At 41.1% G+C, this 16066-nt stretch overlaps 1 protein-coding gene across 3 annotated transcripts in view; it reads left to right on the forward strand.

Annotated features, from left to right (window-relative positions):
- ranbp10 (RAN binding protein 10) overlaps positions 1 to 16066 on the forward strand; it is a 135597-nt gene that overhangs the window by 72818 nt on the left and 46713 nt on the right. For 2 of the 3 annotated variants that reach the window (XM_078544196.1, XM_078544197.1), the window contains exon 4: positions 12115 to 12282. The exons of the other annotated variant lie outside the window; for it this stretch is intronic. In XM_078544196.1, the coding sequence (XP_078400322.1) occupies positions 12115 to 12282 (168 nt within the window). The remainder of the gene's footprint in view (positions 1 to 12114; positions 12283 to 16066) is intronic. 3 annotated transcript variants of the gene reach the window in all.

Consider the following 16066-nt stretch of genomic DNA (forward strand, 5'->3'; position numbering starts at 1 on the left):
CTGGGTGACGTTACCACTCTGGGGAATGTTGCTGTGGTAATTGTTGCTACTGATTTGTTGCATTTGTTGGGAAACGGTTGACCTCTGAGAATGATGGCCATTTAATTCTTTGTTCACTTAGTGAAATGAAATCTTCCCCGTCAGCTGTCTCCTGTGAAGGAGCTGCTTCTCTGGTTGCACGTATATGTCTACAGTTGCAACAAGATATCTAGTCATTCACTTTCATCGTGTACGATTGAGGTTACAACTGCTTTACACAAGTTCCAAGTTGCCATGTGGGCTGACTTTTTGAGTGCATTGAATGTTTGCACTCTGAACCACTCTCCAACTCAGCTCTGGCAATGATTTGGCAGCTTTATCAAAGTGAACTTTGACTTTCTGTCAGTTCACTTTGATTTTGTCACTCACTCCTGTTACTACTACTGACATTTTTTAGCTATCGAAAGAGCAGTCTGGGTACAAAGTGACATTAGTTGCTGGACTGGACTACTTTCCATGCCTTCAGTAGGTGTGTTTCTCCACTATAGGATCCCTTGTACACACCTCTGCTGGATCCACTTGATTTTTTGATTATCCCTTTGACAATTTTCACCGTTGCCTCAGCCTTTCCATTTGCCTGGGGATGGGGTGGAGATGATGTCGACTGTGAAAGAGATAATCCATTCCAGTGAGAGTGAAGAGGTCTACTCCAAGTTCACCTGCGGTCTGTCTAGATGTCATGGAGCAGCTCCTTACCTTGCTTGGCTTAATGTTCATTTCAAGCACTGCACTGGCTGATGTGATCCTCAATCTCATTGCTCATGTTTGGATACTAGAGCACTTCTCTTGCCTTCCTGAAATAGACTCATTTCCTTGTTTGGATCCACTTCACCTCTTTTTCTCATCTCTTTAGGGATGGTGATTCTAATTCCTTTGTACAAGATGCCATATCTTGGGCGACCACTTCATCTCTGTCCAGTGCTCTCTCAAACGAATAGGTGTACCATTTATGGTTCCAGGCCAACCTTTCATCACTACTTGCTGTAGCACTTGGAGCATTGTATCTCGTTGTGTGGTTTCCTTGATCTGAGCAAGATTCTTGTATGTCATATTCAATGTCTCTGCTGGGTTGATGACTTACAGAGCATGTTGTGCTGTTGCTTCTCATTGAACCTGGAAGATTTCACACTCTGCACTAGCATCATCAGCTTCCTTCAATGGGAGTGTAGCTCTTGACAGTATGTCAGCAATGTACATTTGCTTCCCTTGCTTGTATCTCATTTCCAAATTATATCTCTGCAAATGAAGTAACACCCTTTGCAGATGCTATGGAGCAGATAGAAGCAATTTGAGAAAGATGCTTTTAAGTGGATTGTGGTCAGACCCCATCATCACTTACTTTCTGCCAAATGGAGACTGATTAAAATGCTCACAAGGAAAGACAACAGACAAGCACTCTTTCTCAATCTGTGCATAGTGTCGTTCGGTTTGTGTTATAGTGCTTGATGTAAATGCAACTTGTTATCCTTGTTGCACGAGGGTTTCACTGTTCACTGTTTCATTGGCATCACACTGCAGATTGACTTTGTCATTGACAACGTAGTACCTCAGCACTGGCATTGTCGTCACTTGCTGTTTGCTATGAGTGAAACTTGCTTCTATGCCCCAATGCCATTGAACACCCTTTGCAGTGTGCATAGAGGTTCATACTCTGGTGACAAGTTGGGCAAAAACTTTGCTAGATAGTTCACAAACCCAACAAATCATTGAGCTGCATTTCTGCTACAGCTCGCACCTTATCAGGATCAGGACAAAGTCCTTTCGCTGTCACTACATGACCTATGCACTTGACTTCAGCCATTTTCCATTACAGTTTTTTCTTCTTCAGCTTCGGGTTCGTTTGGCAAGCTCTGTCTAGCAGTCTCTCTGAATTCTGATCATGGTCTGCGATGGCTCCTTCCGTCGTATCTCTACATGCATAGGATAGCAGATCATCCACAATCACTTGCACTTCTTCAAGATGGCTGTCTCATGCTGTTTGTATTGACTCTTCTGGAGCAGTATAAGTACCAAACAGCATACGCAACCATTTGTACCTCCCAAATGGCATCCAAAATGTAGTCAGGAAACTGCTGCTTTATTCCAACTTTACTTGCCAGCACCCATCCTTTGCATTTAAGGAAGTACAGACCTTTGCCTTGGCAAGTTGTGGCAAAATTTCTTCAATGGTTGGAATAGGGTAGTGAGATCTCTTCAAAGCTTTATTGAGGTTCTTTGGATCTATGTACACTCAGTTTTCCAGGGTTTTTCACTACATCGATGCTGCTTATTCAGTCTATAGGACTTCTCACTTTTGTGATTTATTCCCTTCTTTTCAAGTTGCTCTATCTTGTCTTCCAGGCTGGACTTGAGGGCAGCTGGAACTGGATATGTAGATATCCAAGACCTATGAAAACATCTTTGTAATTTGTCAGGATCTGTTCAGTCGGTGGCTTGGTGCCATGCGAGATGCTGCAAATCATGGGGTTACCTTCCAAGCTTTTGACTTGTTTCAGCTGAGTGGATTTTGCTTAGTGTCTACTATTTAGAACTGCAGCTCCTCTTTCTTCCTATTGCATTGGACTCTCGGCTTCGTTTGCTATCTTGGGATGAACATTGTTCCATATAAAACAAAAACAGAATTACCTGGAAAAATTCAGCAGGTCTGGCAGCATCGGTGGAGAAGAAAACAGTTGACGTTTCGAGTCCTCATGACCCTTCGGCAGAACTTCAGGGTCATGAGGACTCGAAACGTCAACTGTTTTCTTCTCCACCGATGCTGCCAGACCTGCTGAGTTTTTCCAGGTAATTCTGTTTTTGTTTTGGATTTCCAGCATCCGCAGTAGCTTTTAGCTTTTTGTTTTTATCATTGTTCCATATAACCTCAGTTTTACCTTCAGTGGCTTTGTTTTTGGGCCACCATCTTGAGCAACTTCACACAAGTCTGCGAAGCTCATGATGTTATACGTAGCACTGGGACACTTCACATTAACTTGATGCTGTCCTTCTGCAGTTGTCATTCCAACAGGCTCAAACCATTTTTTACCCTGCAACTTGATGGTGCCAACCTGTTCTATGGTGCAGAGTGATTCATCAGAATCATCACCTGACATCTCTCCAGCAACCATCTTTATAGGCTTGCTTTTCTTCTTTCAAGAAAAACACTTGCGTGCAGAGTGGTTCAGCTTCTTGCAGTTAGAGCACTACTTTCCCATGTTGTGTGTGCTGCTTTTTCTTTCTTGTGGCGGCCTCTGCAATATTTATATCCAGTTCTCTGTCCTTGATCTTTCTGCTGGCCCTTCTAGAAATTGTCATAGAGTTATACAGCATAGAAACAAGCCCTTCGCCCCATCGTGTCTATGCTGGCCGTCAAGCACCTATCTATTCTAATCCCATTTTCCAGTACTTGGCCTGTAGCGCTGTATGCTATGGCATTTCAAGTGCTCATCTAAATACTTATTAAATGTTGTGAGGGTTCCTGCCTCTACCGCCCCCTCAGGCGTGTGTTCAGTTTCTGACCACCCTCTGGGTGAAAAGATTTTTCCTCAAATCCCGTCTAAATCTCCTGCCCCTTACCTTTAAATCTCTGCCCCCTGGCTATTGACACCTGCACTAAGGGGAAATGTCTCTTCCTATCTATGCCCCTCATAATTTTGTATACCTCCATCAGGTTCCCCCCTCAGCCTTCTCTACTCTAGGGAAAACAACCATAGCCTATCCAGTCTCTCTTCATAGCTCCAGCCCAGGCAACATTCTGGTGAATCTCCTTTGCACCCTCTCCAGTGGAATCACATCCTTCCTAAAGTGTGGTGACCAGAACTGCACATATAGTACTCCAGCTGTGGCCTAACTAGCGTTTTATACAGCCCCAACATAACCTCCCTGCTCTTATTTTCAATGCCTTGGCTAATAGAGCAAGTATCCCATATGCCTTCCTAACCACCTTATCTACCTATGCTGCTGCCTTAGGGACCTATAGACATGTACACCAAGGTCTGATCCTCTGTACTTCCTAGGGTCCTACCATTCATTGTGTATTCCCTTGCCATGTTAGTCCTCCAAAAATGCATCACCTCACACTTCTCAGGATTAAATTCCATTTACTACTGCTCTGCCCATTTTACCAGCCCATCTATATTGTCCTGTAATCTAAGGCTTTTCTCTTCACTATTTACGACACTACCAATTTTTGTTTCATCTGCAGACTTACTGATCATACCTCCTATATTCACATCTAAATCATTAATGTACACCTTCCTTTTCTGCCCTGACTTGTGCTTGAAAGGCCTGGACTTTCAGCACTGTGCAAAGCCTCATCAGTTCTCCCATCAGTGCTCTTCAGTTAATGATTAACCACATCAGAACTTCAGCACATGTTAATAGCTTTCTTGAGAGTGAGTTTTTCCTCTCTCAGCAGCGTGCTGTTATGGTGGGATCTCTTGTTGCTAAGACAATTCTATCTCTGATCAGATCACGCTCTAGTTGCCCAAAGGCTTTCAAGGTTCAGCTAGACATCTCCATGCTGTCACATACTGACCAATATTCTCCCTATCTCCTGAGCTCCAATGCTAAGCACATAAGTGCTCATAAATAACATTCGTAGTGTTCAAAGTGGGCCTTCAAGGCTTTAAATGTCACAATTCTGGCTTTTCTGCTCCTCAGCAAGGCATAGGGTGCAATTTAGCGTGTAGCACTCTTTCCCCAACATTAATAAGAATGGCTACTCTTATTTGTTCAGGTTTCTTGTTCAACTCTGTGACAATTTCATAATTCTGCCATTGAGACTGGAAGAATTTCCAATTCCGTCTCAAATCCCCCTTCATCTCAATAGGAACAAATACTGAAATATTCAAAGTTATGCTGACCACCCAGTAGTCAATTATCCTGTACAAGGTTGCAAACTGAAATTTGATTGCATGGTATTCGATCACTGTGTATTTCTGTTTCACTCAAATCTGTTGCACCTGAAAATGGCATAGCTTTAGCTTCCCCCTGTGTGAATGTTAATTTGTTGCACATCATGGATTGAGCTCTGCGTAGGATGTACTGTTTGTATACTTCTGAGTTATGCATTCATGCTTTAGGTGTGGTGAGCCTAAATGTTCTTCTCTAAGGTTTGACTTCACTGTGCATTTCAACAGTACTTATTTCAACAGCATACTGACGTAGATTCCTTCAGTACAACATGCTATTCAGCCCCATGACAGAATTTCCTGTAGTTCCTTATGATTTTACACTCCTTCAAGTATTGCAAGTATGTAGAGACTGAAGTTAAATCCCTTTTGCGGTTGGATTTCTTACTGTTGATTCAGGAAGACAGGACAACAGAACCAGATGCAGATTTAGTTCTGTTCTTGTGCCTTTACTTGATTATTTCCCTAGCTGCTGAAAACGTTTGTGCAAGAATACATGAATTGATCATCTATCACCATGGAGCGAACTATATTGGGTGAAATGGAATGACCCACTACAGACAGCCTAACAAGTGGAGTCTACAAATGTACTGTTTAACTTCCCTGCTCTTCCCAGCACCATCACCACCTCCCTAAATTGTGTTCAATTTGTCTGTCAAGCCCACATATAATGAAAATAACCAAAAAAAAGCAAGTATTCCAACCCAATAAAGTTGGGTTTATTTCCCCTTATACTCTGTTTACAGGTGTTAAAGCGGGTGGAGGAGCTGGGAGTGTATGTGCACAAATTGAAGGCGGCAGGGCAGGGAAGAAAATGATAAGTAAGGTGCACAGACAGAGCACAAAAGCAAGGAGGTTATGGGTGAACCTTTTATAAGACAGTGGTTTGGCCTCCACTGGAGTATAGTATCCAATTCTTGGCACCATACTTTAGGAAGGATGTGAAGGCATTAGCAAGGGTGCAGAAAAAAACTAATGAGAATAGTTTCAGGGATGAGGAATTTCATTTACTTTGATAGATTGGGGAAGCTGTAGCATCTGCCCTTGAAGAGAAGGTTGAGTCTGGATAGAGTAGATAGAGAGAAACTATTCCCATTGGCAAAAGTGTTGGGCCCTAGAGGACACTGATTTATGGTTATTGACAAAAAAACTGAAAATCTTTTACATAGTGAGTGGTTCAGATTTGGACTGCGCTGCTTAAGACTGGAGGAGGCAGATTTAGTTGCAGCTTTCAAAAGGGAATTGGATAATAATCTGATTAGGGGAAAGGCAAGCGAAGTGGGACTAGCTGAGTTGATCTGGCAGAGACCCAGCATGGACATGATGGACCGAATGACCACCACCTGTGCTGAAACCATTCTATGATTCTTAAACTATTTGTTTCAAATAACCTTAAAAGTGAACAGCTTTCAGTCACATAGCAACCTGGCGTGGATGCATAATTGCAAACTACTGCTTCATTGTTCTATTGGACCTCATTACTGTGTGTGTGCACATACGTGCATATATTTTTCTCCCTGCCCCTCAATTCTTAGAATTTCAGATGGGAAAGTTTGGGCTGTGAGCATCTTAGCTGTTGCTATTTATGTTCCTCCATGCACTGATGTGAAAATGCCACATTGCCAATGGGTACAAAAACGTGGAAGCATTCCACTCTTGAACATTTGTCTTTTTCTGCAAGAAATTTTATTTTGATCTGTGACACTTAGCCTCATAAGCATTTGGCTTGGGAACAGCTAAAATTTGATGTTAGCAAATGTAGGGAAAAGCACCCATGTCGTACAAATCTGTGACCAATTGGGTGTGATTTTGGAGTAGTTTGACCAGCATATGTTCATATTTGTCAGTATACTACTCGGGATGACCTTCACTTGGTGAGGTATGATTTCATATGCCTTCAGAGTTTCGCCAAGTTTGTCCCAGGCAGGCAATTTGACTGTAGGGTTTGACTAATCCTGATCCTGTCTTCACACAGTGTACTTTAAAGAAAATATCACTTTTTCCAAGATTACTGTGGGATACTATGAAGTGTGTGTCTGTGTGTGTAATTTAATTAGACTGAAGACAGTCAGACTACAAGGCTTAAATTATCAAAGGATTAGGTGTAAAGCAGGCAATTTTGAAGTGGAGGTGGGTGAGCTTAAATGGAATACCAGTAAATACAACATGAATAGGAATTTTCATTAGGAGATAAAAGAGTGAATATTTGGCTATTGAAGTTCAAAGAGGAAAAAGGAAGTTTTACAACTAGCAAAGATCATAAATAAAGCAAAGATATTAAGTTTATTTTTCCTGAAAGTGGTGGCCGTAAAGACAACACAAAAGATTTTTAGATTCTGGGAAAGGTAACTTTAAAAAGACAGTTATGAACAATGGGTTTAAAAATGAAAGGGGAAAATGTATTTAAGGAAAGATTGAAAGCTGTATGAGGGGTGTGGCTATGTGATTTTGAAGAGTGTGCTGTGCGAGCACAGTCTTGTGAAGGAAGCAGCTTCTAGCCACCCCAGAGAAGTGTTTGCTTGTTCCAGAAAGCAAGGTTTTGTCAAGTGAGAGGGAGAAAGAAGCCCTATGAGATACCTCTCTTATAAGAACAGTGGGTACCTTACAGTAATATTACTGGATGTTTTATAGATTAAGAACCTATAGGGACTGTTGCCTGGAAAAGGATGCTTATTTGTGAGTCTAGCTAAGTAGAAATCTTCTGGGAAATGTTATAAAACTAAATTGAACTGTGTAACTAATCTTGTGTGTTTTAAGTTTTTTTTGTTAATGTTTTGAAGATTTTAGGTATTAAATTAAAAGTGGTAGTTGAATCTTTACTTCTGACTGCAGTACACATATCATCTTGTCATAAAAGTACAAATTGCAAATTGTTGTGATAGCTTGGCCAAGTTTCCCTTTGGGAGTTGGTCAGCCCGGCAATTACCACTTGCCATATCATAACAATACACATTCCACTCCAGCACAGATCACCGGACAGTGATTAGTACCAAGAACCTTGTTTTTCCTCTCTGCCCTTCCCCTGCATCCTTTTAACCTCGGAACACAGTCACTACAAAATCTCTATCATCTCTTCAACTGAGATTAGCAAACTAAGCACAAACTACAGACTGAAGCTGGAATTTTCCTGATCTCTGATTTGGCAGTGCATTCATGTGAGTGTCTAAAATAAACCTATTTGATTTCGGATATGGTCAATAAAGTACATTGATGTGGTTGTGAGGGGTACACTATGGGGTTTGTGGGTGTAACTTTCCAAAGGGCTATGTTAATGTTTTTGGTTTGGCCTACTTGACAATGACATTTAGAGTAGATGTCCTTTCTGTCTATTAGGGGGTGTTTTATGGCATGAAGGGGCCCAAAGAGCATGGAAGTAATTAAAGCAAAAGCTTTGGAAAGAACTCTGTAGGAAAAGGAAGGTTTGGAGAAATTATACTGAGCCTAATCCAAAAGTGATTTTGGAAACTACCACAAATGCCTATACATTCGGCAGTGTGCATGTAAAAGAATGGATGGAAGAAAATGCAGTTAAATTTGTGCGGACCTAATAAGAGATCTTTTGTGGTACTACAACCGTGAAAAATTAAAATAAGTTTATAAAGCAGCTGTAATATCTCTGTAATTTAACCATATCAGCATTGACATTGTTATAAGGGATCTTCAGTCAGTTTTATATAATGCTATATTGTTGATGGAGGAAACATGGACCCGGAATGGAATGTACTGCTTCCTGATCCCTCTCCCTCGGCAGTGAATTTGTTGACATGTAGTGTTATCAAGTGGAGTATAAGGGCATGAGGAGGTTTTATTAATGTCACACCACAGCAGAGCTCTATTGCTGCGGCTAATAAGTACTAATTTGGTCAGGAGATATATTTAGCTGTCTGTGAAGGGTGTTTGTATTGGACTGTGTAATTGGACACCTTTCATCGCCTTGTGACTAGACTCTTTGTACACTGTGTCAACGTTAAAATGTTCAGTTTAGTCTAACAGCAACAAGTACTGTACCGTATTTCAGACCTATTACAGGAGACTGACAGTTATTAGTCCACCCAGTAATTCACAACGTGTGTGGCCTTGTTGTTGTTTAAAAGTACATTGCAGTGGTTATCTGCCTTGCTCCTTTTAGTTACAGCAAATGTACTTCTATTAGTTATACAGATATCCAACCTTTTAGTGAAAACCATGGGACTGTAGCTGTAGAACTGAGTGAACCCTTGACAGCAAATGGATCCATTGTTGCAGTTAATTCTCCTTGCTTTTGGATATATAGATTTTTAATTCAGTTGGTAACAATCTCACCTCCAAGTTCAAAGACTGTGGGTTCGAATTTGTGGTATTGAGTGTGTTGTATTGTCAGAGGTGCCACTCTTTGGATCCAATATTAAACCAAGGCCCCTATATCCTTGTTTGAGTGATACTAAATGGTGTGATGAGATCTTTGAAGAAGATGAGGGTGTTTTCTTGGTGGTGTGGTCAACATCTTTCCAACAATTTTGACATCAGTAACTAACTGATAACTTTCCTGGTCTGCAGTTTGTGGGATGTTTGCATGTATAAATTTAGTGGCATTTTTGCTGATGTAACAGTCGTAGCTGCACTTCAAAGAAATTTATTGTGTATGACCCTCTTTGAGACATGATGAAGCATTATGTAAGTATGTGTCTCTGTCTCAATCCCTATTTTCTATCTCTCTCCACTCTGTAAGATGGGCCTGAATGAAATTTTGTAATTGTACTCACCTCTCACAGACCTGGTAAATAACTAATATTTATATAACATCAGCACATGTTATACCCCAACCACATTAATAGCAATAAGTCAAGTGCAAGAAGCCTGATATCTATTCCTTTATATCCTCACTTTCTGCTGCTCTTCCTTCATCCCATATGTAATTATTATACTGGAACTCTGCTGCCTTGTAATTTCAACCTTCTACATCTTCAGTTTTCAAAATAGTCCTGCATTATCAATGTAGGATTAATAGTTATTTATTGTAGGTTTTGTGGTATGATTGTCCTGTACTATGTGTCATAAGTGATAGGGAGTATTTTCAGCTTGACTGTTCATGGGCTAAGCATAGGTGATGTGATTCTCGTTTATCTTCTTCTGCTATTGAGTCTAGGTGAGTTGTGCTGATTTGCATTTGAACTGCAAACCTATCCTGAAATTGACCAGTTATTTTAAAGTGACCTGCAGTTTTTATTTTTGAACTACAGAGACCAATAAAGGCATGACTGTCTCTGGCTTCCTCACTGACAATGGAACAAATTGGTTGGCAAATACTTTACAGTACAACCATTTATGCTGACTGACCTACTCTAACTGTGACGTGAATGGATCTTTGGAGAACAGTCGCTGTTCAGATTTCTAAATGATCTCAGTATTTTGTTTTCTCGGTCATGACTTAGTTTGGTAATAGCATATTTGAGCGTGAAAGCTTCACCTGGCTAAATGTCTTGCAACACAATAACTTGTTCATAAAATTTTGTTCGTTCTTCAAGGCAAAGATGACAATGTTCATCATCTGTGGTGTTTGGTGGGGCTCTAGTGGGATGTAGGTGTAGATACTGTAGATCATTGAGTTTTGGGCAAGATGCAGACTCGGGATTTCCTCTGCTTGTGCTTTCTCTCTCCTTCTGATATGCGCTTGCTTTCAAAGGAGGCCACACTTTTTTATTTGGTTGCACCAGGTACGGTAATCCTGGGAGAGCTTCTCGAATTCAATATCATAACTCCTAGCTGAAGCTTTCTGTACTCATCTGAGACGTGTTTTCTGTTTATGGGCAAAAGGCTATAGTGTATTTGTTTAATTACTCAAATTTTCACCTTGCTTGTAAAAGAATTGATGTAAATACTAATTTTTGGTTTGCACCCGTTCTGTAGAGCTGCCCAGCACTCGTGAAATCTGTAACTGTAAACTGACCTCTTTGTACCGTGTCACTTTCATGAATATCTTTGGTGAGGTGGCTCTCTTCCCACTGGAGGCCAGATACACCAGCAGGAGATAGAAATAAAGGTGGTCGTAATGCTAAGAAACACCAATGACTGCTATTTTACTTTCATTGCCTTATTACTACCTTAGCAGCTGTAGAAATGTTTTTTTAATATAGACTCTTCTCTTGCTTCTCTTCATATGCTTGGAGAATTGATTTCATTCCATCTTCGTTTCTAATTTTAAGATGTAAAAAGTTTCCTTTTTTCCAAAATATTTAAATTGTAGATGGACCTTACCTGAATGTGATACTAGGAATGCTTTATTATCAGCTTGTGTTTCCTCAAGACCTACCAAGAGCTCATAGTTATTGCATTCAGGCAAACCGCTGAGAAATCCATCCAAAACGGGCACAAATTTGGTGGAGCAATGGCCTAAGGCCCGAGGTAGATTTAGCTTCAGCTTTGGTCCTCATTTAAATATCACTAGTGGGCTGCGGATACCTTGCTGCAGTTCGCCACTCATGGAGGCTTGAAAATTAGCTAACTCCAAGCTGATCCAGCTGGTCAGTCAGGGGTAGTACTGGCGAAGAAGAGCTGATATCAGGCGTCCTTGGATAAGCTGGCTGTGGGCTTGAGAGCTTTGGGGGCCCAGGAAGAACACTCTGTTTCTCCTGAATCCCATTTTTAAAAAAAAGGAAATTTCTATAACTTTTTTTGAGCAGTCTGCAGAAGTGTCAGTGAGGACCATTGGTTAGGTACAACATGTATGGCACAGGATCCACCTAGTTAACTTGAGTTTTGCATTTGTGGCTTACAGTTGCTTAAGATCCCAATTTGTGTATTTGAACCTAACGCATTTTTGAAGCAAATGCCATGGACAACTTAAAAAGTCATCCAAGCCAATATGTCATCTGATGCAATCCTGACATGGTTCAGGGATGGTAGATTGTGTTGCAAAATTCTGAGGTCTAATGCTGATCTTATGCTGGAAAAGTGGGCAGCCATGTTGAATTTCACACCCCCCCCCCCCCACCCCAACCTTGTATTTTTGAAATCTGTTTAAAAATCCTGATTTGGTTTTGCATGATTTACATTGATTAGCAGGTTTGCCCTTGGAAATGAGAGCCGACTTTTGCTTCTATGATTAAAGTACCCATGACAAGAGGCAGCAATATTTTTGCCTGAGCACATAGTTATAACAGAAACAAATTTAAACTCTGCCTTCTCTCCATTCCATGTTTTGCAGGGTGGGACAAGCATTCATATGGCTACCATGGAGACGACGGACATTCCTTCTGCTCTTCAGGTACAGGACAACCATACGGTCCCACTTTCACCACTGGAGACGTAATTGGGTGCTGTGTTAACCTCATAAATAACACCTGCTTCTACACAAAGAATGGTCACAGCCTAGGTAAGCCATCACCTACCACTTGCAAGCCACCTGGAATGAAATGTAATTAAGGGACTCAATCACATGGGGTTTACTTTACAATTCAAAACAAATTTGAGGCTGAATATCATTTTTTTGCAAATCATACTGCATTTTCTCTTTCATTCTCTTTGCAGTAAACATGTCTTTTTAACTTGCATGAAAAATGCAGATATCTAATTGTTGAATCCTTCAATACTTTCTAAAATCAAGGTGTAATTATCCTTCAGTGGTTCAGTTATTAAGTGGGTCATGTGCTGTGATAATAAACTATATGGACTGAAAAAATGTCTTTTAATCCCTGTCTGATCTGAGCTCACCTCATCCTAAATAGTGGGAAAGAGGAGAAAATCTGCTGCAGTTTCTGCTCTTGCTTGACATCCATTGTCTCCTGCTATAAATTACAATTGTACAAATAGAATTGGCATGTAGCCTGCCAATTTTTTTTTTTCTTTATTTTTTCATGTGGCAGGGCATGTGCCAGAGGGCAGTCAATTGTCAACCATATTGCTGTGGTCTGGAGTCACTTGTAGGCCAGACCAAATAAGGATGACAGGTTTCCTTCCCTAAAGGACATTAGTGAACCAGATGGGTTTTTAAAACAATCAACAGTGGTTTCATGGTCACCATTACTGAGACTAGCTTTTTTTAAAAAATTCCAGATTTATTAAAGGAACTCAAATTCCAGCAGCTGCCATGATGGGATTTGAACCTTTGTCCCCAGAGTATTAACAATGGCCTCTGGATTACTAGTCCAGTGACATTCTCACTATGCCATCACCTCCCCAGTGAGCCAATGCTCATTGCATAGGTCCATGCATGAAAAGTAAACACTTGGCCAAGGTACTGGAGGATTGACATCATTGCTGTTAAGAGTGGGGAGGCGAAGGGTGGAATGGCAGAATATTTTTAAAAGTGAGTATTGACAATGCTGTCACTTGCCAGGCAGATCATTAAGGTGAATTAAAGTTAAAATGTTTTCAGTGTTTCACCCAAATATTTTGAGATAACTGGAGTCTCCTTGTCCATGGATCAAGGAAAACCTACCTGCTCTGCCACCTATGCCAGAAACTCACCTCCACTGGATCACAGATTGGCAGTGGAATTGTGACCCGGCCTAGACTCTTTAGGCTTTCGTTAAAGCAATGTGGCCAGGCAAAAGTTTTGCTGCTTCTGCTCGAGGGCACTTTATTCACAGTAGCAGGCAAGAAATCAACAGTCATTTACCACTGGAAACCCTGCCAATCAATAAATCATGCCGAAAAAAATCGAGATCCTGGCACCAATTTCTCAGCTAATGAAACATTACTTTAATGTGAGTAGAAATTAAGCAACAGTAAGGACTTTTATTTCGGTAATAAGGAAATGTAATTTTTTAAAATTTCAAACACAAAATTGCATTTGCAAAACTACAAATTGACTAGTGTATTAGCAGTTGCTCAAATCTTAAAAATCTTGGCCTCAAGATGACCGTCGTTAAAGCTACCAAAAAACATTTATTTTGGCATTGCCGATTTCTCCTTGGCTCCCGACTGCAACGTTTTATTGGGTGGGGAATTGATGCCTTAAACGTCTTAAAATTGACTGGAGATAAAGAATGGATTTTAAAGAAATTAAAATATATATTGTATGGGTAAATAAATTCAAATGATATCTGTTTGGTTTGCATTTCAAAAATTGTATTTTATTGAAATTACTGCATACATGTTAGGCAAGAGAAAGATCAGGTTCAGTTCTCACGATGACTGAAGTTCCTACGAACCTGGCAGTGGAGACTCCAGTTCTGTGTCTGGTCCCCTGGGCCTTGTTTGCTGTGTGCTTATTAATCAGGCTGATTTACTCCAGGCAGAATTAGGCTCAGCTGTATTCGAACCTCTTGGATGAAGCTTACTGATACCTGAATGGCTGAGTATTTGAACCAGATGCTTGAGTGTGGAGTATTGTACAGCACATCAAGGCTTGACAGAAGTCCGAGTTCAGACTACCTACCATTCCAAAGTAAATTGAGCATTCTAGGCCACAACAACACCTATATTTATATAGCACATTTAACATAGTAAAACCTCAAGACACTTAAGAGTGGTATCAATAAAAATATTGAGCCTCACAAGGACATATCAAAACAAAGGACTTAAAGCTTGACCAGAGAAGGTGGTTTTAAGGAACATCTTAAAACGAGAGGGAGAGAGGTTTAGGAGAGAGTTCCAGAGCTCAGGGCCAGGGCACCTGAAAGCATAGCCACCGGTGATAGAAGAATCAGCAATGCACACGAGTCTAGATTGGAAGAGTGCAGCGATCCTGATGGCTAGTAAGGCTGGAACAGGCTAAAGTGATTGGGAGGAGCAAGGCCATGGAGGGATTTGAAAATGAGAATGAAGATTTTAAAATTGAGGCTTTGTTAGACTGGGAGTCAGTGAAGGTCAGCAAGATTTGGAGTGATTTAAGATATAAACAACTAAAATTTGGATAAGTGTCAAGTTATGTGTAAGATAGGCTGGCCAGGAGTACTTTGGATTAGTCAACTCTGGGGGTTACTGAAGGCATAGTTGAGGATTTCTATAGCAGATGAGCTAAGGAAGGGTCAGATAGCTGAGGAAGGATCAGAGTTGAGCAATGTTACAAAGAAGGAAGTAAGCAGGCTTGGGGATGGTCCCAATATGTAGTAGAAAAATACTTGCCTCACCATCCCCCCTCCCGCCTCACCGACCCTACCCCACAAAAACCCTTAACATCTTTAAAAACTCACCTGCGCACAGCTTTTGGTGTCGTAAAAAGGGGCATGACCTTTCCACTGCTCCTTTTCACCATTGCTCTGTGGATGGTTGCGCCAAGGGGTCGCTGCTGCAGCTGGGACAGGAAGAGCTGGCTGCAAGGACGGAAAAAAGTAGGGCTGTAATTTTCTTCACAGTCAGCTGTGATTGCCCCAGCATCACCGCTGGTCAGAAGACCTGGCCCAGTGTTTCCACTTGTGGGGAAGAGCATAGCTAGAGGCCATCAATATAAGATTGTCACCAAGAAACCCAATAAGGAATTCAGAAGAAACTTCACCTAAGGAGGAGTGAGAATGTGGAACTTGCTATCTCGGAATGGTTGAAGCGAACAGTATAGATGCGTTTGTGGGGAGACTAGAGAAGGGAATGTTGGGTTACGCTGATGAATTTGGATGAAGAAAGATGGGCGAAGGCGCGAATGGAGTGTAAATGCCAACAGCAACCAGTTAGGCCGAGTGATGTGTTCCCATGCTGTATATCCTGTGAAAACTGATCTCTGGGTCAAATACAAACCTAGATCTGTCTTAGCTTAAGACAGGTGTAAAGGATGGAAATAGTGCTCGAGAAACAAAGTTAGTGTTGGAAGCAAAAGACAACGGCTTTAGTCTTCCCATTATTTAGTTGGAGGAAAGCTCTGCTTATTCAGTATTGTATGTTGATCAAGTAGTATGATGAATTAGCAACAGTAGAGCAATTAAGGAACAATTAATTGCTGGTGAGAGAGCAGAGTGTCATCAGTGTACATGCAGAACTTGATCTTGTGTTTGGATGATATTGCCAAGGGGTTACTTGTTGATCAGAAGTAGGAGTAGATCCTTGGGGATTCCAGAGGCACCAGTGTAGGAGTCGGAAGAGAAACCTTCGGAGGTGATTCTCTGGCCACTATTTGATAGATAAGAATGGAACCAAGCAAGGGAATTGCGCTCAGCAGGGCACAGGAGGAGAGGCATTAGAGGAGAATGATTGATTTGGTCAACTGTGTCAAAGGCTGCAGA

Source organism: Cetorhinus maximus, chromosome 6, assembly GCF_964194155.1.
Source record: "Cetorhinus maximus chromosome 6, sCetMax3.hap1.1, whole genome shotgun sequence".
Classification (NCBI taxonomy): Eukaryota; Metazoa; Chordata; class Chondrichthyes; order Lamniformes; family Cetorhinidae; genus Cetorhinus; species Cetorhinus maximus.